This window comes from Camelus ferus, chromosome 8, assembly GCF_009834535.1.
Source record: "Camelus ferus isolate YT-003-E chromosome 8, BCGSAC_Cfer_1.0, whole genome shotgun sequence".
Taxonomy (NCBI): domain Eukaryota; kingdom Metazoa; phylum Chordata; class Mammalia; order Artiodactyla; family Camelidae; genus Camelus; species Camelus ferus.
In genome coordinates, this window is record NC_045703.1 from 62,050,608 (window position 1) to 62,074,542 (window position 23,935).

Consider the following 23,935-nt stretch of genomic DNA (forward strand, 5'->3'; position numbering starts at 1 on the left):
CGTTCTGGCACTGTTACTCCTACTTTCAATGGCTTCCCAGTGCTCAGAGGATCCAGTCTGAGCTAATAAAGCTTGCAGATAAAGACTCTTGAAATTTTAACTAACCTACATTTCCTGAACAGTCTCATGTAATTCTTTCCTATGTCCACACTTGCCACTATAGTCACACCCAAATACCCACAGTGTGAATTGTAATGAATCTTCTCCTCTGTTTATGTTGTTCTTTCTACCTTATTACCCTTTCTCCACTTGCTGTAATTGTTTTCATACTGTTATACTCAGTACCAAGGTCATCACTTCTCCAAGCAGACAAAAATCACTGTGATCAATGTACTCCTGATGATAGCCCTTAACCTCTGTTGGAACCGAATGTTGGCATTAATGTTTCCCCTGTTTGCTTTTCCATAGGACCCTTCAGCGTAGAAACTGATTTTTCTCATATTCACCTATCAATTGTAATAAAAAATTAAATACAAAATTACATTACAGATTAATATTTATAAATTAAAGAAATAACTTTTCAAAATTAATATACTAAATAGACCAAGAGTTGTTAAGAATTTTAGTAAGTAACTGAGATTTATAAAGAATAGGTAGTAGATAAAATTAATTGTACTGGAAGAGAATATGGATTTCTGAAGAATTTTCCCTCCTAACTTACTATGTAAATACAGATTTCAAACCTGGGAAAGCAGTCTATTTCTTTAGTCTATATAAATTTAGGCCAAAGTGCTGTAGCTGAGAGTCAGAAATCTTCCTCTGTACCTCTGTAGGAGATGAGGAAAGAACAAGACAGGGGACCTCTAATCCCCAAAGCAGTTTGGAGACAGTGGAAAGGAGGGCACTTAGCAACGTAGCCGAGGAAATGACGAGAAGGAAATTGTTTTGTGTCTCAGGAACCATGTGGAATTCCAAGATAAGGAAAACAGTTGCTAATTTGAGTATAAAAGCAGGAAACATGATACACTTATTTCCTTTTATGCAAACACAAGTATATGAGGGGTGGTGTGAAAATTATTTTTCTCTCTCTCTGAACCACAAAGACATAGAATTCAAAGTGCTTCTTTTGGACATACTGGCTTTTCTTTCTTGTTTTCTTCTCCCTCTCCTATTCCTTGTGGATATTATGGCTAATAACACAACAAGTTTAGGGAGTCCATGGCCAGAAAACTTTTGGGGTAAGATATTCTTTAACTACTTTAAATTTGAAATTAAAATGCAAAGAAATGTACTGCATGTTATTGAAATATTGGAAATCTCAGAGACATTTTGTTTACTGTAAATTGATTACCTAAAGCTTTCATAGATACAATGCAAAAAAAAATTTGTTCGGATGAAATGTCTGTAAGGTGGGCTATGAAGTGATTCCAGAAGAATCTGGGCAACAAGTATAGATTTTGGCTGATGTTATGAAATATAATTAGAAAATAATAAGAATATAAGTGAGAAAAGAGGTGGAAGTAATTGCTGTTTGGAATGTGATAATGTGGATTTTGTTGGAAAATTAAGTTTTGTTTGTCTTAAGGTTCTATAGATATGTACCTTACTTAATGAACCTCAGAATTTCCATAGAGATTATTTTAACTTGCATTGTCAATGTTATACAATGTTTAAATTTCCAAAGTGAATCCAAACAACAAATCCGTACTGGAAGAGTGTGATGACATAGATAAATAAGAATATAATGAAATTAGAGGAAAAAATTGTATTAGAAAATGTTAAGTGGAAATAACATCACATGTAACATTACAAAGAAAACCTACCATGAGGGGAAAAAGAATGCTACAAAAATTCTTTTTGGCTGAATTCAGAGGCAGCTTCTAGACAAGTCTGAGCAGCAGGACAGCGCTGAGGTCAAAACCACCAGACTTTCAAGGCTAGATTTAAGGGGCAGAAAGGCTTGGATGTAAAATTGACATGTATTTTTGGGTTCAGGGAAATTTTAAAAATAAAGGGGGCAAGTTGAATTAAATTCAGAAAAGAAAAACTTTAAAGGAGAAAACGGAGTTTGTGAAGAGATGGATAGCCTGATTGATTGATCTAGAACAAGGTTTTAGTCTCTGAGAACTATTTCAGCTTTTCTGTTGTGATTCCAAGGGACATTTTGGGAGCTATCAGGTGACCAGTGAGCAGCCGTGCTGCCTGCCCCTAACCACCTTACCTGGTGGTCCACCATCACAGAATGTGCACGAAGGGAGTTAACTAATTCCTTTTACCATCAACCATTTATGTTTGCTTCAAGCCTGAAAATAAGAGGCATGAGTAAACATCCTAATATAATTATTATAAAAATTAAGAAGCAGAAAGTAAACTATACCCGCACATTGTAAAGAGTGGCTTTGGTAATAAGTTATTCTAGGTAGACACCAATAGACAATAAGCCTTTGAATTGTGAGAGTCTTAATTATATGTGTTTGTTACAATACTGTTTGCTGTCCTCTTTTACAGAGAAAGTGATTATACTAAACACAGGCTGAAAAACAGCTAGTGTGTTAGTGTGTTTACACAAAACTCATCACTGCAGAATCAAGTAACTGTATAAATTATTCAAAAACAAAGTAACTCTTACTGCAAAAAATAATCTGTCAAAGCCAAATTTATCTTTTTCAGATCAAAGTTAAATTGCAGGTTTAATTAAGGACTGAAGGAAAAAAATCATTATCCACTAACTAAAACATGGATAACCATTATAAAATAAACCCAAATTAATAACAGAATATTTAATTGGAGTCTATTTACCAATCTTAATTTTTTTTAAAATATAGAAATCTATGCTTAATAAGGAATTCAAACTTATTGTTCCAAAGATAGTTTCTAGGGTTTCTTTATCTTACAGTGTGAATACAATGGAAAATAGATGGAAATAATGAAAACCAGGAAGGGGAGTGTTGTATCGATAAGCATTAACAAAGCCAAACAAATATGTTGAGCAGATATAATGTTATAATGTTTGATGGCATGGGGAAAATATATTAAAAAATCACACTATTTCCTTTGGGGTAAAAAATATTAAGTTCAAAGTGCAAAAAATGTATATGTGAATATATGATGCAAAATTTTTCTAAAATATAAATGCTGATCTTTTACATTTTTATTTCTTTTTGTATCTAAATTGTTATCTATCTTGATCACTGTCATCACAAAGATATTATTTGAAAATCTTGTAAATGTAGTGTGATACATTGTTTATTACTTCTGAAATCAATTGTCTGCCTGGGATTTTGAATTCAGAGAATAGACAAAGAACAGTTTAGAAAAGCAAAACTTGTACATTGAACCATACAAATTTCCCAGACTTAGGTTGCATAAAAATTTGCTTTCCAAATATAATTTTCCTGGTTTGCTTTAATGAATGTTGAAAAATAAGATAATGACACGAGGTTATTTCCAATAACGATAGCTTGAATTTTCTTGGTAATCCCCCACGGAAACATTACATTTTGCACAAGCATTGCAGTAATTGGTGCAATGGTTGGCAATAAAATTGGCCTGAGAGTGACAACACAGCTGAAGGCCATACCTTGCATTTCTTACTTTTACTTTCTTGAATGCACTTCCCATCCCTATAAACATCCCATGGAAACAGCAGAAATATAACCTGTGAAAGTTTGCTGCACTCTGCTTTAATGAAATAGTAGACAAGTGTCTCCAAGCTTGGTTAGTCTCTTGGTATTTAAAGTCCTAAATAGAAGACTGTTTGGTTATACTTTTTGCCTTCTTATGCATTTTCTCTCTTTTGGCTAGCATTGTGCAAAATTAGGAAAGTTATTGGTTTAAGAACTTGTATTTATTCACCTTATTTAATCCTCACCAAAACTGTCTGTCCACAAGAAGATTATACTATTGGAGGAGATTTTGTGTCCATACATATGCAAATGTATGCTTATGTTGTTATGAAATAACACAAGATAGTATATGGTAAAATGACAATGATTGTTATTAGTTAAAAAAATCAAATATGGAAGATATGGTTCCTAATTCTTCTTAAAAAAAAATTCCTATAAATCAGATAAGGTTCAAATAGGGAGATACTTCCAGTAAGGACATTTTAATCATTCAGTTTTCCTATATTAACTTATTATTAACTCATTCATTCATTCATTTATCTATCCAGCTCATTAATTTAATCAGAAGCATTGACTGACCACTCCTTACATATTAGGCAATGTGTCAGGTGTTGGTGAGATAAATAAGGTATAGTTGGAGAATTTCAGGGAGTTCAGGAGAAATGTTATCAGCAAATATGCAGAAGTAAAAACACACAAGTCTTATTTGTGGAGAAGTGAATGGTTTGAGGCAGATTTGTGTAGTTTTTATTTTTAATTTTTTAATTGAAGTATAGTCAATTTACAATGTTGTGTTAGTTTTAGCCAAGACACGGAAGCAACCTAAATGTCCATCGACAGAATATTGGATAAAGAGGATATATGTATTATATATGTTACACACAATGGAATACTACTTGGCCATAAAAAAGAACGAAATAATGCTATTTGCTGATTTATAGTTTTGAATGTCAATGTAAAAAGTTTCACCTGATTTAGCATAATTATTTTCAATTTAGTTACTTCAAGTCTCCCCACTTTTCTCTGCCTTAGGACTTTCCTCTAAATTTGGAAATAGGGTGCGGTTGGGGTGGAAGCTATATATTATCAAGAGTATCGGAAGGAGAAGGTCATTGTTTCTTGATCAGGTTCTGATCTCCTCTGACTCTGCTGATGGGTATTTCTTATCTGCTTTAGGGGCATTGTCCTTTCTTCTTGATTCCACTGCTGGGGGCTCTTGCAGTACAATCTGACTTATATGGTCCATGCAATATATGTAATGGCATGGTTTTTCCTTTCTGTATGCCCTTTCTGGTCTACTGATCCTTGTTCATGTACTTTTCCATCTGTCTAAGTGGCACAAAACATGTTGAATGTTGAATGATCGATCTTCCATAACCCTGGGCTACAGGCACCTCTTGAGGTTAGGCTGTATATCAGAGATGGAGTGATGGCCCCTTTTCCAGAGCACTTACTGGTCACATACTTTATAGCTCTTCTTCTCTCTCCAAAACTTCTCTTTTTACACAGCTTCTGAAAATTGACTTATGCATTGAATGCTTATGCCTATCCCACCCCCAAGTCATATGTTGAAGTCTTAACCCCAAATGCAATGTCATTTGGAGATGGGGCCTTTGAGAGGTAATTCGGGTAAAACTAGAGGATGGAAGTGCCCATAATGGGGTTAATGGCCCTATAAGAAGAGGAAGAGATACTGCTCTCTCTCCATCTGTTTGTGTGCATGCACTGAGGCTAGGACGTGGGCTCTTACCAGAACCTGACCATGCTGGCACCTGGATCTTGGACCTCTTAGGCCCCAGAACTGTGAGAAATAGGTATCGTTGTTTAAGTCACCAATCTATAGTATTTTATATAGCAGCCCAAGTCGACATAAGCATGACTCCTAGCCCAAAGTTTATTTTTCCAAGTACTGTTTATTGTAGCAAAAAGGGATGTTCCTGACTCCTTTAGGCTCTTAGCATTTTGAAACTACAATAGACAACAACAAACAACAAAACCACTGTCATCTCTCAAATGTCTAGTGGTCACAGTAAAACAATTGATTTTCAAGACAATCATCTATTCTATACATTTAATAATCTTGTTAGTCATTCTCAACATCAACGTTTCCTTTTTTCTGTGTATCCTTGATAACAGCCCTAATCCTCTCCAAGATAACTGAAGAGATGGAGAGCTGTTCATGGATTTCTTGGGCAGTTAAGTGCTGTCAAGAGGAGAAAACTTTGGTTAACAGCTGAAAAGTTGATTCCTTAACTTGTAGAAAACTATATCACTTTGGGCTCTACTCCTGATGGGAGTAAGATGTTTCTGGAGAAGTCAAGGAGGGAAAAGGTTTATGGGCTGGGCATACACCCCAATGAGGTTCTTTACTTTCCCTCTTCTCAAATAGTAAACAAAGACCGACTCTATTTCAAATGCATATCTTTAATTTGTATTTTTAGAGCTCTTGGATATCTATGCATCATTTCATATTAACAGCCTACTAATTACTTCCTTTATATTGGTTATCTAGGAAGTTTGAAAAACAAGTGTTTACAAATGCTTGTCTTTAAAACTGCTGCATCTCAATTCCACAGAAACAAGTTTGAAAATTCATCTCTTACTGAACTCCATGCTCAGAGATTGTTATTCAGTAGGTTTGAGGTAGAACTTAGAGGAACATATTTTTTAATAGGGTCCTGAATTTCTACATCTACATGAATGAGAGAAATTTGCCTGTAATAAGTAGTCTTTTCTTGTGATAGCCTTGTCAGGTTTTGTATCAAGTTTACACAGACTTCCTAAAACAGGTTGGGAAATGTTTTCTATTATCTGGAAATGTTTGTGTAAGACTGGCATTGTTTATTGTTTAAATGTTTGAAAAATTTCACCAGTGTATTTATCTGTAGTTTTTTAATAGAAAGGTTTTAAATGACACTTTATTTTAATTTTTTATTTTTTTCCCAAATAAATAGTTTTTATTTCCCAAATCAGTCCACTTTCAATAAAATTGCAATCACTTTAAGGAAAATCCACAGGAGAGCATTTTAAAATATGTTTCTGAAGATGATCACTAAATGGTCCACATGAATTCCAGGTATAGATTTCCAATCATTTCACCCTTTGAGATAGCACAGTCATCTGACAGGAAAGTGTAGTATATCCTTCTTTCTTTCTTTTTTTAATTGATGTATAGTCAGTTACAAAATATGAATCTTCGGTGTACAGCATAATGTCTCAGTCATACATATACATACATATACTTGTTTTCATATACTTTTTCATTAAAGATTATTACAAAATATTGAATATAGTTCCCTTGTGATATACAGAAGAAATTTGACTTTTTCTTATCTATTTTGATATATGGTAGTTAATATTTGCAAGTCTTAATACTACTCAGCTATAAAAAAGAATAAAATAATGCCATTTGCAGCAACATGGATGGACCTGGAGATCATCATTCTAAGTGAAGTAAGCCAGAAAGAGAAAGAAAAAATATCATATGATATCACTCATATGTGGAATCTAAAAAAAGAAGAGCTAATGAACTCATTTATTTTTATGTTTTAATTGAAGTATAGTTGATTTACATTGTTGCTGTTAGTTTCAGGTGTACAGAAAAGTGAGACAATTACACACACATATATATTAAAAGAATATATAAAATACATAAAAGAAAAGACTCTTTTCTACTATAAGTTATTACAAGTATTGAGTCTAGTTCCCTGTGCTGTACAGTAGGCCTTTGTTGGTTATCTACTTTATATACAGTAGTGTGTATACGTTAATCCTAAACTCCTAATTTATCCCTCCCTCAGTTCCTTTAACAATATTACAGTACTCAGATTTTCTATGGATTCTTCTATTAGTTTAGGGCAGTTTGTGTTTTCTGGGAATTTGCTCATTTTAAGTAAATTTCTAAATGTATTGCCTTAAAGTTGTTTATGCTCTCTCATTTGTTTTTCTAAAATTTATTATGAAATGTTCAAATATACAGAAAAATTTGAAAAACTTTATAGTGAATATTTGTATCCCTATCACTTAGATTCTATTATTGACATTTTATAATGCTCATTTTTATCTACTCATCTATTAGTTTATTCTTCTAAGTAAGTTATAGATATCCATACACTTCCCCCTAGTTAATTCAGCATGTATATCATTAACAAGAATTCAATATTTTTCGTAGTTATTTTTTTCCTTTTAGGGCCAAATTTACACACAATAAAATGTGTAAAATGAACAAAAATGAAGTGCACAGATCATAACTGAGCATTTGCTGAATTTTGACAAATACATAACACACCTACGTAATCCAAACCTCAATCCAGATACAGAACATTATCACCCACCCAGAAAGTTCCCTGATGACACTTCTTAGTCAGTCCCTGTCTACATCATCCCCAGAGGAAAGCACTAGTGTGTATTTATTGAAAAAAAAAAATCTGCTTATAAGTGGACTCACCCAGCTTAAACCTGTGTTGTTCAAGGTCAAGTGTATTTCTGTCTGTGTGAGGTCGTCTCTACTTTTTTTTTTCCTTTTGCTATTACTTTTAATAGTAATAAGAGTAGCTCTTTGGAAGCCCAACTCAGAGTCTAGAATGTTGCCCAGAGTCTGTCTTTCTTGGTGTCACCTGAACTCCAACTCCTGTTTTCCAAGCCTACTGAGGTTGCACAGAGTTCTACTCAGATTTTTGCCTCTCTTTACAGATTATTGTGATGAGAGATTGTATTTCTTTGGAATTTGCGCCCTCAAGTTAGTGGTTTTGGTAGGTCTCTGATGGCTTCAATCTGATTTTTAAAAATACTTTTGATCCATATTTTATATTCCATCCCAGTGGTTTGAGACACGTTGTTTTGTCATAGACAGAAAGGGATGGTCTACCTTGTTCATATGGAACATAACTTAATTTACCTTCTGCCCTAACAATACTGTTGACTAATTACATTCAGAGTGTGACTTAATGCCTTTTGCCTTTGGCCAGAACCACTTCCAGCTCTCCCAGATTTTTGCTGTTTGTCCCACAATTTAGTGTCTAGTTTCCAGTAATCTAGAAAGAGAAAAGAAAATCAAGAGTGACAGCCATCAGAGGTGGAACAGGATGAAATTTAAATAAGGTGTTCAGGGAAGGCCTTGGTGAGAAGGTGTGAGCAAAGATCTGAAGTCACCAGGGCAGATGGCTGAGTTGAGAATTTCAGGAGTAGGTGCACAGCCAGTGCAAGGCCCCAAGTCAGGGGCACATGGGATGTGTTTAAGGAATGGCAGACAAAGCACTGTGGATGGAGAGGATGAGCTGGAGGAAGAGTAGAGATATGCACAGGTGACTGGGAATAGGTCAGGCTGGAACTTCAGGGCCATTTGGGGGAGTTTACGTTTAGTTTGGGAGAAATAAAGGGTTTAGTGCAGAAGAGTGATGTGTTTTGACTACCACTTTCGAAGGCTCACTCTGGCTACTGTGTTGAGAATTGAGTGCAGTTGTGGGAAAGGGAGCAAGGAGGGAAGCAGGAACCAGACAGAACCCTACTGTAACATCCCAGGTCACAGATGACGGTGACTTGGATCAGGGAGGTGGCAAAGTGGATAATGAGAAGTTGAATTCTGGATATATTCTGAAAACAGAGCAGTAGGATTTTCTGGGAGACAAGATACACATAGAAAATACTTTGTTTAAATTATGTAGTTAATAACATTTTCTGAACTTTAAATATTCTTCCTAAAAATGTTTTTTTGCCAAAATCTTATTGTCTGAACCATCCTCCTATACACTTTAAGTTGGGTACCAAGAACAGCGTAGCCTATTTCAGTAATAGCTGAACTTAAGGATTCTTATAATTGCAAAGGGTTTTTTTTTTTTTTTTTTTTTTAATTAACCAATGTTCTATTGTCAAAGATAAAATCACTTTTCAGGTATGAGAACGATTCAACTCAAGGCCACTAGGTGGTGACCTTGACTAAATTTTGATACTAACGGACAGAATTGTAGGTATGGATTAATTAGATTTACTGAAAACTAGATTCAATATTAGAATCTTAGAATTGGAAGGCACTATAATGACCCTAATATATAGACCAAGAAAGATCAAATGACTCAAGAAAGTTGTACAATAATTGGTAATAATAACTGCCATTCATTGAGGACTCCCGTCACATGTTACTAAATAGGATAGTAACACTTAATTGATATGACACCTTATTAACGTTAGAGTTTGTTCCTTTTTCTTGTGTAGGGAGATCTGCATTTTTAAAGCAATCATTTGATCTCTTTAGTTGCACTGTACTGGAATTATATGAAGTAAAATTATAGCTCCTTTTTCCTCCCCTAACTGTTGAGAAATAAAAAGGCAAATTGACTTCATAAAAAGGAATATCTGTGCCAATGTATTTTTCAGATACATTTTCTTTTACAGTAGGTTTTTCTTTTCTAAAAAAAAAAGAGGGCTCCCAAAATTTATTGTCAAAAATCTACTGGAATGGAATTACATATGTGAAAATTTAAAGCTGAATGGCCAATAGATCCTGTATTCATGATATATTTTATGGATTCTATAATTTGGGTCAGAAAAAGCATTAACTCTAGTTAAATAAAAAGAATCTCTACATGGTCATTCAGGAATAGGCTGTACCATAATTATGACTTGATATTTCTTTCTTATTGCTTTTCTGTATTTCTACACTTATTTTTGCATTTTGGATTTAAGGGAGCTTAACAAGATAGGTAAGTTTTTTTTACCATATATTTCTGCAAGATTTAGAGAGTCTTATGTCATTATTATCATTTGTAACTATTAAAAAAAATTTCACATCTAACAAGGGGATAAGAATTTTTGTAACGTTTTCTAAAAAAGATATTTGACTGACTTTATGGGTTAGGAACTCATTTTCATGGTATTTGCACTCAACCAAACAAGAAAAATTAAGCAAATTCATGTCATAAGTAGTAAGTTTTTTTATGTCATTTTTATAACTTCTATAGCTGCATCTTATCCTACTTTATATTCATTCAGAATTTAAATCGTTTATTATTATATGTATAATGTACATGTGATTCTCATGTACATTTAAAATATATTATTTAACCCTTTTCAGATTTCTACCTTTATATAGTCTTCTGTTGATGATAGTGATATGATATTTTGAGTCATAATTACCTTGTCATTTCCCCCAAATTTGGGCAGACAATATGTTCACAGTGTCAGAGATATTATCAAGCATTAGACAATAATTATTTAAAATAGATTTATTGTCAAATTGCTCTCCTGGAAATATTGTCCTAGTTTTATAGTGCCACCAAAGTCATTTTTTACTCACAAAACTTAAATTTGTCATTGAAGAAGATTTTGGTGGTTGAACATATTCTTTAGCATCTTGTTTACTGGAATTTGAATTTTATCCTTGTTTTCTTAGACCAGAACAATATATTTTGGAAGTCAGATAGTCATCTGACATATTAATACCTTTCTCACTCCATGTGTTTGGGTTGTCTTTGCAAATTTTCTCAATCACTTCAACAGACAAGATATTATTTTCCCTTGATCTGCATTTTAAAAGTTTCTAATTTTTTTTCTTGAAATGAACCTTATGTTACTTTTTGCTATAGATTAACCATTTGGAACATTTTATTGGTCAGAAGAGACTGTGTTGGAGAGGCTCAGAGGGTATATGCACTGAGACCGTTAAGAGAAACACCTGTAAACTTCAAATGCTTTTATCGGGGAACTGAATCCATTTTAAGATTTTGGGTTTTAATCTCCATTTAGTTGAAATAAAGTAAATATGTCTCTTTAATCTCATCTATTATGTCTTCTTATAGCCTTAGAGATTAGGATCCTCAATCAGGCCCTAGTGGCTACATAGGTTTATACACAAATCAAAGGCATGCACTTTGCAAACCTGAGTATTTGTCATCTCATTTCATGTCATACAGGCAAGAAAGCAATAGTCCCCGACCAGTGCTAATTGTCAGTCTTCAATTTTTAAAACAAATCAAGTGTCAGTTCTACCACATGAGCCTTAGACTCTGTTTCAATATCAATAAAATTAGTAGGAGTTTGAGGTAAAGCATTTTTAAGAGTTTATTTTAGTTGAAACCTTATATCTCTGATTCTCTATCTGAAGTTGTTGGTATTTAAAATTCTCCAGTGGAGGCTGTTGACTCAGGGAAATATGACTGTAGAATACATAGCACTGCTTTACTACAATTCCCCTACATATTTCTGTTCCAAATCTGGTATTATAGAGGTACATTTTTAATGTATTTTAAGTTCTTCACTTTCATTTTCGATAAATATGAAAATATTGCAACACACCAAAGAAATAAAGCATTTCCCTAATTAGTTGTTTGACAATTAAGCAATATAATACACTTAAAATGATGTCTGAGACCTATAAATTAAATTAATTAAATTAGAAATGTGCATTATTATTTATCAAAATAATGAAATGAAAATAGAATTGCATTTTGTAAACTATATTCCTGCAACATCAAAATTTTCTTAATCACAGTTTTAGTCAAGTATTTCTAGCTTGGAATAATAGAAGTTCAAATTTAGAAAGGAGTTTACAGTTTACCATCTAGGTCTCCACCTAATGCACTATTTTTTGACTCAAAAGCACAATAACAGTTAGATGGACAATAGTATATCTCTCATTTTTCTATTCTAAATAGGGAGAAAGAATTTCTGAGTGAGTATTCATATTCTTTGATTAAAGTATTTTTCACGGTAATCAATTATGGATTCTCTGGAGTATAAACTACTTAATGAATAAACTCTTCCAGGGACAAATGATCACTTCATAATTTACAATAATAAATTATTCAAATTATGTGTAATATGTCTGACAAGAACAAAAATTGTCAAAAACTCATTGAAATAAGGTAAAATTAGTATTTTCTTAACCAAAAAAACCAAATTTAGTAAAATGCCTCGACTCACATACTTATTTGGAACGAAGATAAAGGACTTGGTTTTATGAAGTATTTGAGTAGTTCATGATTTTTATTTAGTTCTTTTCTAAGAGCAATTAAAATATTTTTCAGTGACAATCAGAATTTAGGCAGCCATTATAAGCAACACAAAACTTAAAGGAAGTTTAATATTAATGATTATAATGCAGATTCAAATCTGCTCTAGCAAATCTATTCTTTGATAAACTATTATTGCATAATTGGAAGTTTGAGATTGGCCGCTGCAAACTACTACGTACAGAACAGATACACAATAAGGCTCTACTGTATAGCACAGGGAACCATATTCAATGGCTGGCAGTAAACTGCAATGAAAAAGAATATGAAAAAGAACATATACATATATAAATATATATGTATAACTGAATCACTATGCTGTACACCAGAAACTAATACAACATTGTAAATCAAAAACATAGAAATTAAAATGAAGAAAAAAACTATTACTGCATAAAATGGCAAAAGCAAGGAAGGAGATGCTCAAATTTCTAAACATTAAAATTTAATCTGATTATTCAGTTACTGCTACAAAAAAATGTTTATTTAGATCTTAGGAGCCAAAGCTTCTAAACCTCAGTTTATCACCACTACCCACCTTACTTACTTCTTAGGGCATTACTTCTAGGACATTAGATGATATGATGCTTTGGAATAATTTTTACATTCTTCTGACTTTGGATCTCTCCTGACCAGGTTATTTCTTTCCTATTCATACTACAGCTTCCCAAATTCCCATTATTATTGCATGTTTAAGTGGATGAGTTATATGAAAACCACCCTCCCCAACCCACGCCAGAACCTGGGAGTCATTCTAGGTTCATCTTTTGCTCAGTGTATCAAAGTGTGGTGTTTTTACTGGTTGACTTTTATTTTTAGAGGTTGGTGGTGGGGAAGGATTGTATGTCCTTTGATTGTTTTTTGTTTTGAAGGATCGTAAATTTCCCCCTCAGTCTTGCCTCTTTTCTCCTTCATTGTGTAGTTTCCAAAGAGCATCTGCCTTTTTCTTTCTTTTTTCAAACAGCTTTATTGAGATATATTTTACTGACCATATAACTCATCCACTTAAAGCATACAATTAAATGGTTTTGTTATAGTCACAGAGTTGTGCGACCATCACCACAATCTAATTTAGGAACATTTTGTCCTTCAAAAAGAAACCCTGTTTCCATTGGAGGTCCTGCCCATTCCCTCCCACCTCACCCCCAGCCACACACAATCACTATATAGAGAGTGATTCTGGACATTTAGTGTAAATAGAATCATAAAATATGTGATATTTTGTGATTGGATTCTTAACCTTCTTCTCCAGTAGTCAGTGTACTCATGGGACAGAACACTTCTCATTATTTTTGCAGTATTTCCAGAACTGCCCTTCTTTTCTGTGATGGCTTGTGGGAGAAGCATGGGATATATAATTTACTGGTTTCTGTTTTTCATTGTTTATTTTCTAGGTAACTTGAAGTTTGGATTTTTTTTTTTTTGTCTTCCACATATACTGAAGGCATGCTTTTGTGTATTTTTATTTGATCATCTTGTTCTCTATTGTTTTTTGTAAGAAACATTGGGAAATGCTGATTTACATGGTTTCTTTGCTTTGGCAACCCAGATTTCCCATAATTCTTTTTTTAGGTTCCAAATATTTGGGGGCACTGATAGTTACAATTTAATTTGAAATTTTACTATATTACCAATAAGGCTAATTTTAGGTTCTGACTATATTTATTGCTTTTTCCAGATAAAGCCTAACTCTGTGAAACTCTAGTCTCAAGAGATTGTACTTTAAGGCTATGAATCAATATTATTTTGATGAGAGACGTTTTGGAAGAACAATGCTTGGTCTAGAAGATCTGTCATAAACCATCTCGTATTTCAGAAGTCCTCTTCTTATTATAAAGGATTTATTGCTTAGATTTGATATATAAACAATTGTTTGAAGATTTTGATATAAGCATTTGTGAAGATAATTGTGAAAATAGGACATAACAAATGTAATCTTCCTATAGGAGATAAAGGTGACAATATAAGGTAAAAGGACACTAAAATCTATCCTAAAATTAAGGAGCAATGACTATTCTTTTGTACTAATTAATATTGGTTTGCTTTGTTATATCTGGATTATAGATTTTGTATATACTGTCATAGATTAAACAATAAACTGGAAATAATTTTGGCAATCATAAAATCTAAACCCTTCACTTGAAAAAAGTAATAAAATCAATAAGTCTAAACAAATTTTATAAAAACCATGCAGTATGTCAGGAATAGAGATGAGTTTGGAACCCTGAATCCGTTAGCTTTTGCTATGAAACAATCCACCCCAACACATAGTGACTTAAAACAATCATTAACTTAGCTCATGATTCTATGGGTTGGTAACTTGGGCTGGGATCAACTTGATGGATTTTCTGCTGGTGTTCTTTCCTGTGTCACAGTCACTGATTGGGTTGACTATATTTAAAATTCAATACATACTGAATTTCCCAAACAGAAATTTAAAAATTGTATCTAGGTATCTGGAAAAAAAGTGTGGAAATGCACAGAATTTGAGAGAGAATGACAGGCTTTGGGATAGTGGGGAAATCAACAAGGCTGTGGGTTAAACCCTGCGGTAGAGGGTGAGGAAATGTGGTGGGTGATAAGGCTGGTGGGGTCTTCGAATATCCAGAGTGTCTTTCCATTCAATGCAGGAACTCTGTACCCAGTTTTATTCAAGAATATGTTTTTAGCTCACAAGAAGAAGCAGTAAGGTAGAATTTCCATTTGGGAAAGGCATCTTTCCCTCCTTACAATAGAAAATCTGAACAAATACAAATTTTGTGAATTGGAGGATACTGGCGTACAGCAGAGAGTCTATGGAGATTCAGGGGACAGGAATTTCATGATTACAACAAGGGTGTGATAACAGCATGAACCAGCTTGGGGACCAAGAGAGAGCCTAGTAGTCTGCACAGGTTATGGTATCAATCAGTCAGATACAGGTGACAGTCCAGAAGTTCAGGAAATCTGACATAAATCAGTCAGCCCCCCAGATGGTTCCAGCCCAGCACTTCCTGTCTCAGAATGAGCACAGGAAGGGAGGCATCATTCAGCCTGCAGATGGGTGGACAAAAGCAGACAGAGGAAGAGGCAAAGTCAGTGTGACTATGAGATTCTTTACCAATTTTTGGCATGTTAGTTACTACTGTGACTCAAAAAGAAATCATCTTTGGACTATTGGCAACTTTAGAAAAATTTATGAGCTAAAGAATCGACTTTTTCAAAAAACGAGACTTTTTTATTACTTACTTCTGAAAGATATTAAAATAGCTTAAGCAATATGGAATGATACAGCTAAAAAAACGTTATTTTATATCCTTTATCCTTTTGCTTTGGTAAATGGAAGCACACCAGCTTCATTTATTCATATCCACCAAATACCATCTTCTATTTCCCTCATCCAAAATCTGTTTAGGTTACATATTCCAACGTAATCATTTGTATGTTGCCTGTGTATTTAGTTGAACACCTATCTGCAAATTACCTATTTGTTCTCTTTGTTTCAGAGGATCTCATAATGTCCTTCACAGTGTCCATGGCAATTGCACTTGTAATTGGAGGACTTATTTGGGCTTTGTTTATTTGTTTGTCTCGAAGAAGAGCCAGTGCCTCCATCTCCCAGTGGAGCTCAAGCCGGCGAACGCGGTCTTCTTACACCCACGGCCTGAACAGGACTGGATTTTACCGCCACAGTGGCTGTGAACGTCGAAGCAACCTCAGCCTGGCCAGCCTCACCTTCCAGCGACAAGCTTCCCTGGAACAAGCAAATTCCTTTCCCAGAAAATCAAGCTTCAGGGGCTCAACTTTCCATCCCTTTCTGCAAAGTCCACCACTTCCCGTGGAAACTGAGAGTCAGCTGGTGACTTTCCCTTCTTCCCGTACCTCGTCCACCATCAACACTTCCCACAGTCTGGGCCGTCCTGATTTCCACTGGTCCAGTAACAGTCTTCGAATTGGTCTTTCAACACCACCCCCGCCCGCCTACGAGTCAATCATAAAGGCATTCCCAGACTCCTGAGTAGGATGCTTTCGCTTTCCACTTGTTTCTAATCGGCTAAGCAGAATTTTGAGGATGTGGCCCAGATGACTAATGAGTTTCCAAGCTGAAATACGAACGTGCAAGTTGGATATTACAATGTAAAACACATTTCTTTTGAACACATTGTTGTCTTTGTCTCACAAAATCTATCTTTCCAAATAGTTATATGTTTATATAGTTTGTTTTCAACATGAGGGTTATTAAAGATAGTGATTCTAACCTAAGAATCAGCCAGATGCAGTAACTATATTTTAGACTAAAAAGAGAATTCTAGATATTTGTGGTTTATAATCCTCATTCACTGTCCAATGTGACTATAAAGGGGGAGAAAAATCACTGTTACTTTAAAAATTTTTTTCCATCCTAAGAAATTTAAATTTTACTTTCTTTAGAAAGACAAGGTAGCTATTGTACAATCTTAGATTTTTAATGGATTATATGGATACAGATTGACAAAACAGGGGAGATTCTAAAGTTCCTTGATTCCACTCATTTATGAGAAGTGAGGGATCAGGCAAAGGAAGCTGAACTCAGTAGGTGTTGCAGAATATTGCAATTTTGACATTTATTTTTCCTCTAGACTCCTTTTGTGTTTTTTCCAAGAATAGTTATCCACATCATTAAGGCCAAATCTTTGGATTTACTCACATGATCATTTGACTTCTTCACCATTGTGGTTATGCTGTTACAAAAACAACAGAAGATCCAATTCACTTGACCTGCAAACAAACTAACATTGAGCTTGCGTATTTCTTAAAGGATAAACTTTATTTCTTACATTTAAATCTAGCAAGTTATCTAGGGATCTTCTGTAACTTCACAGACAAATAAGGAAGAGCCCATGGAGAGAAAGTTGTCAAATAGATGTTACAACCATGAAGAATCCTCCTTCCTGGTTTGGCTCATCCGTTGTCATTTTTTGTTTGCTTCTCTATGAATTTCAACCTCGGATTCTGTGAAGAGTCTTCATATAATGGTTAAACTATGCCAAACGGTCCTTGGTGCAGACAGTTATTTAAGGAGTCCACCTCCACAGGTAGCCACCCTCTTAAAGGAAGGTACATCCCCCATGTGGGTACCAGAGAGCTTCAGTGGCCAGATGCCTGTGGCTACCCTTGTTCATTTAAGGACATGAGTTCACAGGATTATTACTCAAAAGACCTGTGGCTTGTTTCTGATATAGTGAATATTTAGCTTATATTGCTGCTGCTTTCTCTGAATGCTGGGATTTTCAGTGAAGAAAAATGTATTCTCATTATAGTTTCCGCAGCGCTGCAGTCCCAGCTAATAGTGTCTGAATATGGCTCATGAATGTAGTAATTTTTACATAATAAAAAATTCTGTATGGGGGCGAGGGTATTGCTCAGTGGTAGAGTGCATGCCTAGCATGCACGAGGTCCAGATTCAATCCCCAGTACCTCCATTAAAAAAAAAAAAAGATTCCATATAGTATTTTCTTTATTGTTTTTATTTAGCTTACATTTTCTATTGTTCTTCAAGGACAGTTATTCTTAATAATGTCTATAGTAGATGTCTACAGATAGATGCTCTCTAATACCATTTACCTTAAGAAGAAGGCAGGAAGGAAGATAGGAAGGAAGGGAGGAAGGGAGAAAGGGAGGAAGGGAAGGAATGAAGGAGGAAGGAAGGAAGGGGAAAAGAAAAAAGTACTTGCGGGGTATCCAATTGTAAGTTGGTTTTTAACAAACTTAGCAGTTATTGTATAGCTACATAAGATTTCAAGAGATCATTAACTTTGTAATAAGACTATATTTTGCTTGTATGTCATCCTTAATGTTTAACATGAGAAGGCAACAGAGTGTATGCTTTTTATCTAGAATTTATATTGGGTGTGAAAACTGCTTCCTATCTCAAACGAGGAAAACGAAAGCAGAAATTCTCTGGTGTATTTAACCATCTGGCAGAATCGTTGCCAAGTTGTGAAGCGATCAAAATGAGTACCTTGTAAATATTGTGCAAAGTATGAAATGTGAAGTTAAAGCAAAAACTGGAGACGTTTTTAGTTATATTTGTTTTATTTGAAATACTTAGTTGATTATGAAATAAAATTAAACTGATGTCAATTTTGATTCACAGTTTATTTATGGAACAACCTATGACTATTTCCTACTTGCTTTGATATTTTAACCCAGTCTAAACCATCTCTATAAACTATTCCAGAGACACAAACCCTATTTTATCTGACAGTGTATGACAGAAAAAAGACAGATCACAGGTACATGAAACAGAGTTTTTAATGAATTAATATAGATGTAAAATAACTAAGTTAATTTTTTGTTTTTTAAAATATTTTATTGAAATATTGTCAGTTTACAATGTTGTGTCAATTAAAAATATATTTTTATTAAAAGTTATTTGTTAAAAACATTAATTTAGATTCTTACCTCACTAGATAAACAAGCAATTCCAGAATTATTTAGTTAAGTTTTTTAGAGGATTAACTTTTTAACTGAGCTATAATTGACATGTAACACTATATTAGTTTTGAGTGTACAACATAAGGATTTGATACATGTATATATTGCAAACTGATCACCACAGTCCAGTTTAGTTAATTAACATCCATCACCACACATAGTCACAATTTTTTTTCTTGAGATGAGAACTTTTAAGATCTACTCTCTTAGCAACTTTCAAATACACAATGCAGTATTATTAACTGTAGTCACCATGCTGTATATCACATCCCTAGGGCTTATTTATTTTATAACTGGAAGTTTATACATTTTTTGACCACCTTCACCCATTTTGCCCCTGCCTCCTGCCCCCAACTTCTGGCAATCTGTTCTCTGATATCAGCAGAAAGTCCTATTGGTTCAATTGGAATTTTGCCTAATATATTAATGTCTTGAAGCAATTAGGAATAAACTTTCTCAAATTAAGAAAAAGAACCCTAACAACATATGAAAACCACAAGAAAAAAAACTGAAGATCTGCAGAAGTGCCTCATTTTAGTGCAAGAAGTGGTTGATTTACACAAGGTGAAGAAATAAAGCCAGAAATTTCCAGAATTAATTAGCTACTGGGTGATGGGAGCAGAAGAGGGCTAGTTTGATTCTCTTTCATGGTGTGAGAGTACAGGGCACACTCTTCCATCTGTCAAAGCCCCTGCTGTTCTGAAAACCACATTCCTTTCCCTGACTATCCTTCCACATGAGGATGGCAGGGACAGTCACGGCATCAAATGTAACCTCACTGATGGGTCTAGGAGAAGTAGAAGGCATCTGGTCCTCTGCAAAGGATTCCGAGAGTCAAGCCAGTATCTCTCAGGTGGTTAAAACTGTAAGACATAAAATTTAAAAGCTTTTTCCTGCCATGCAATAGGGAAGACATTAAACTGATCACAGAAAGAAGCAGGAAAAAAAAAAAAAAACCCAAAAACCACGGAATTGCCAGTGGATTTGAAGCTCCTGAAGGCTGGTTGTAGACGTCTCTCTCCTTCCTAAGGCGTGGGTATTGAGGTCTTTCTTGGATTCCACTGAAAACTGCAAACGCTTTCTAGCAAATTCTCATTTTTATATAAACCAAACTGGGTTACATTACAATATCTTGTCAAAAAGGTTTCTAATGAAATTGGTATTTAATACATACTGCCTTATTTCTGAAGTTGATAAATGGAGAGAAAAATGGGCATAAGGATATTGTAAGAAGTTATATTAGAAACCGACAGTAAAACTAAATATAGAGTATCTGTCTTAGGAAAATAGGCCTGTAGACAAATAACAGATTATAGCAGATGGTAGAAAACAAGGAAGATAATGAAAACTAAAGAGTGAAAGAGTGACATAAGATGTCAGAATTAAAATAAAATCTATTACATTCTTTACAAAATTAATACAGATGAGATAAACAACACAAAATAACAGCTTCTATGGGATCAAAAAATTCCAACTGCAAGCCAGTTGTAAATCTTGCTTAAAATGAAGTGATTCAGAAAAGAGGTAAGTAAAAGGATAGGCAAAGATATATTAAACTCTACCCATTATCAATATCAGAAAAAGTTGAATTTAAGATGAAATATGTGAATAGAAGAAGGAATATTACTTCATAATATTACGGATCATAATCCCAATGAGGATATAAATTATCTTGAGTCTTAGTATGTGATACAGCACCAAAAACGTCTTCATAAAACAAACTACAGACACAGTGAAGGATATAGAGAAATATTTAAATATCTGAGGGGACAAGCTTTAATTATAGATAGGAAGTCTCAATTTTTTAAGATATAAAAAATTAAGACAGAAAAAATTGAGATAGATTAAAATTGAGATCGATTTTATATATAAATTAACTTAAATATTCAATGTAATTTCAGTCAGAGGCCTTCCATAGGGGCCTATAATTTGTCTTATTTTTGTATCTGTTTTTGATTGTCTTTAACTTAGATGAAGACAGAAAGTCATGTTAGAAATAAAATTTAAGGGACAAAGTCATTAAAATTCTGAGAAAGAAGAGTAATGAGAAAGGATTTGGGCTATTAGATATTAAAATAGTTTTTAAGCTCAAACAATCATGCAACCAAAAAAAAATAATGTACAAATCAACCAAACAGATAAACAATACAGAAATAGAAACAAGTATGATTATAATTTCTAATAAATGAGCAAAATTGATTAATAAGTGTTTGGGGCAGAAATCTGGAAGGCCACAGAGAAAAATCTCTCACTTAAAATATGTTCAAAATGAATAAAAATGTAAACATTAAAATGACATAAAGATACACAATAAAAATAGGAAGATATTTTTAAAATATTTACATGGAAGTAACTTTTCTAAGTGAGTTTGGATAATGTGAGTTTAGCTTTTTTAAAAAGTTTTGAAGGTTCATTTTTTAATAAATGAATAAATCTGCTCTGGAATGAACTCTCCCCCAAAACTTGATGTAATTAGAGGGCTTACCTCAACTGTTTTAATTCTTTCAGGAATCAAACTAATGTGCTCCCTGTCGCCCAATATGCCCAGTTTTATAGTTTGTTTGTGGTCAGAAGGTAACTCTTGTCCTTTTTATCTATTGTGACTGCAGGTGGAAGTCTCTGAAAAGTTGTCGTTCTTTAAAATAAAGAAAATGATGAAACATTCCCTTCCCTGGCTAGGGGATGCTATTAAACCCTGTTAAAATACAAATTATGAACTGTAATATGTGCCATATATATGTTAATAAGTTAACAACCTTAGCGTGGATTAAATAGTCTACAGTTTAATATAGAAAAATAATATCTCAATGGAAAGTGAACAATGGATCAGGTAATTTGCAAAATGAAAGTATTAAACTACCTAATATGGCCTTGAAAATTACTTTTCTGAAGTGTACTTTGGCCATATAAGTGTAAACTATAAAGACTCTGAAGATTACATGCATTTGCCCTGGGAAAGTAATTCTAGGTAGTTGTTACAAAATTTCATATTATAACTTCCTTCCTCAGGTGCCTAACAATTATTAAACCAAAGCCTTCACTGAGTAGGTAGCATACAAAACAACCTCCTTCCCCCAAACCCAAACTCCAAACCAGCTACATCACCACTGGACTAAGAAACTACCCTTGACCTGGAGGTTGCTCTGTCATCAACTGACTGATGAGATGAGTTGGGATTTGAATTTACAGTCAGAGAGAGGGTGAGGGCACATTAAATGTTCTCACTGTACTCCATGAAAATCAACCAAAATTTCTGAACTCAGACCCTGGTCACATTCTACAAATGCTCAAACAGAAGAGTCTGGTGGTCGACCACAGAGCAGGCACTAAAGAGGAGTTACAAGTAAATGGTAGAAGCTAGAATCAGAGGTCATGGAGAAATGAGAGATGAAGTGGGTAGTATAAAATTGACCTGGGTGAGTGAACAAAGTGAGAGGAGAGAAAGGGAAGCAGACCATCAGAGAAAGATGACTGTGGTGGGAAGACAGAAAGAGAATCTTCCCTGCTTTCCCCATAGCTCTCTAGTTTCTAGCCCTGTCTTTTTTTTTTTTTTTCCCCAAGCTATTTATTTATTTTTCTTATTGAAGTAGAGTTGATTTACAATGTTGTGTTAGTTTCTGGTGTACAGCAAAGTGATTCAGTTATACATAAATAAATATATTCTTTTTCATTATAGGTTATTATAAGATATTGAATCTGTTCCTTGTGTTACATAGTATGTCCTTGTTGTTTATGTATCTTATAGTTAATAGTTTGTATCTGCTAATCCCAAATTCCTAATTTATTCTCCCCCACCCCTTTGGTAACCGTAAGTTTGTTTTCTATGTCTGTGAATCTGTTTCTCTTTTGCAAATAACTTCATTTTCGAGCCCTTTCAGAGATGGATTTTGTGCTCCCAAATTTCACTTGTAGTGGATGGGTATTTCATTTGCTTGGCTAACATATATGTTCATTTTGCTCACCTAATTTTCTTAGGGCAACTATTTCATTTGATGGCATCTTCTGGTGACTCTCAGTCACCGTTCCCTACCTGTCCCTATGCCCTCTACTCTGCTTTTCAAAATGGAAAAAAGTCCCTCTGTCAGTCAACATTCCACTAGTGCTTTTAGTTTCATTCCCTCTTGCCTTCTTAATTATTTTACTGTTTCAAATATCCCTTCTCTCTCTGGTATTATCAATACTTCTATCTTAAATTGGGATCATTGGAAACAGATTCTAGTTTGTGTGCAAAAATTTGGAAGGAGGCCCTCCCGGGAAGAGTACCTATAAATGAGTGAGGGAAGCAGGACTGGGCAGAAGGGAACATTCAAATGAAAGGCATTTCCAATAGAGATTTCAGCCAATCGTGTGGAAGAGCTAGGATAGTCCTTCAGAGTTGTCCCCAGTTGAGGCAGACGGCTGGGCAGTGGTTTGGGTTGGGGTTAGGATCAGAGCTGAGTGAGCTCTGAATGAGGCAATATAAAGACAAGCCCTGTAAATAGGGTTTTCAGGGAACTAGCTGCCAGTCATATTAAATTGTGACTATTCCCTGAGCACAGGGGTTTCAGAGGAACTGTAAACTGATAAAGATTCTCTCCTTGCCAAAATTCTACCCAGGCGCCCCTCAGCTCTCTTCTCAACTAGGCTCTGATTTTTTTTTTTTTTGAATGGGTTTTTTTTGTTTTGTTTTTTTTTGGTAGGGGGAGGAGGTAATTAGGTTTATTTACTTATTTATTCTAATGGCAATACTGTGGATTGAACTCAGGACTACTTTTTTTTTTTTGGCTTTTTGTTTTTGATCAATTTAATTTTTTTAATTGAAGTACAGTCAGTTACAATGTGTCAGTTTCTGATGTACAGCACAATGTCCCAGTCATGCATACACATACACATATTCATTTTCATATTCTGAACCCAGGACCTTATGCA

The 23,935-nt window shown here is 34.3% G+C and overlaps 1 protein-coding gene across 1 annotated transcript; it reads left to right on the forward strand.

The window, feature by feature from the left end:
• Window positions 1–964: 964 nt before the first annotated feature.
• Window positions 965–18,673, forward strand: MYCT1 (MYC target 1). Its single transcript, XM_006185461.3, has 2 exons — window positions 965–1,178; window positions 16,057–18,673. The coding sequence occupies exons 1-2, from the start codon at window positions 980–982 to the stop codon at window positions 16,566–16,568; spliced, it is 711 nt and encodes a 236-aa protein (XP_006185523.1). The 5' UTR covers window positions 965–979; the 3' UTR covers window positions 16,569–18,673.
• The last annotated feature ends 5,262 nt before the right edge of the window (window positions 18,674–23,935 follow it).

Bases quoted from the DNA above. Each gene is read 5' to 3' on its own strand.
- MYCT1 (XM_006185461.3), top strand. From the start codon at position 980: ATGCAAACACAAGTATATGAGGGGTGGTGTGAAAATTATTTTTCTCTC. The intron at 1,179-16,056 runs GTAAGATATTCT...TCTTTGTTTCAG, and splicing joins ATGGCCAGAAAACTTTTGGG to AGGATCTCATAATGTCCTTC.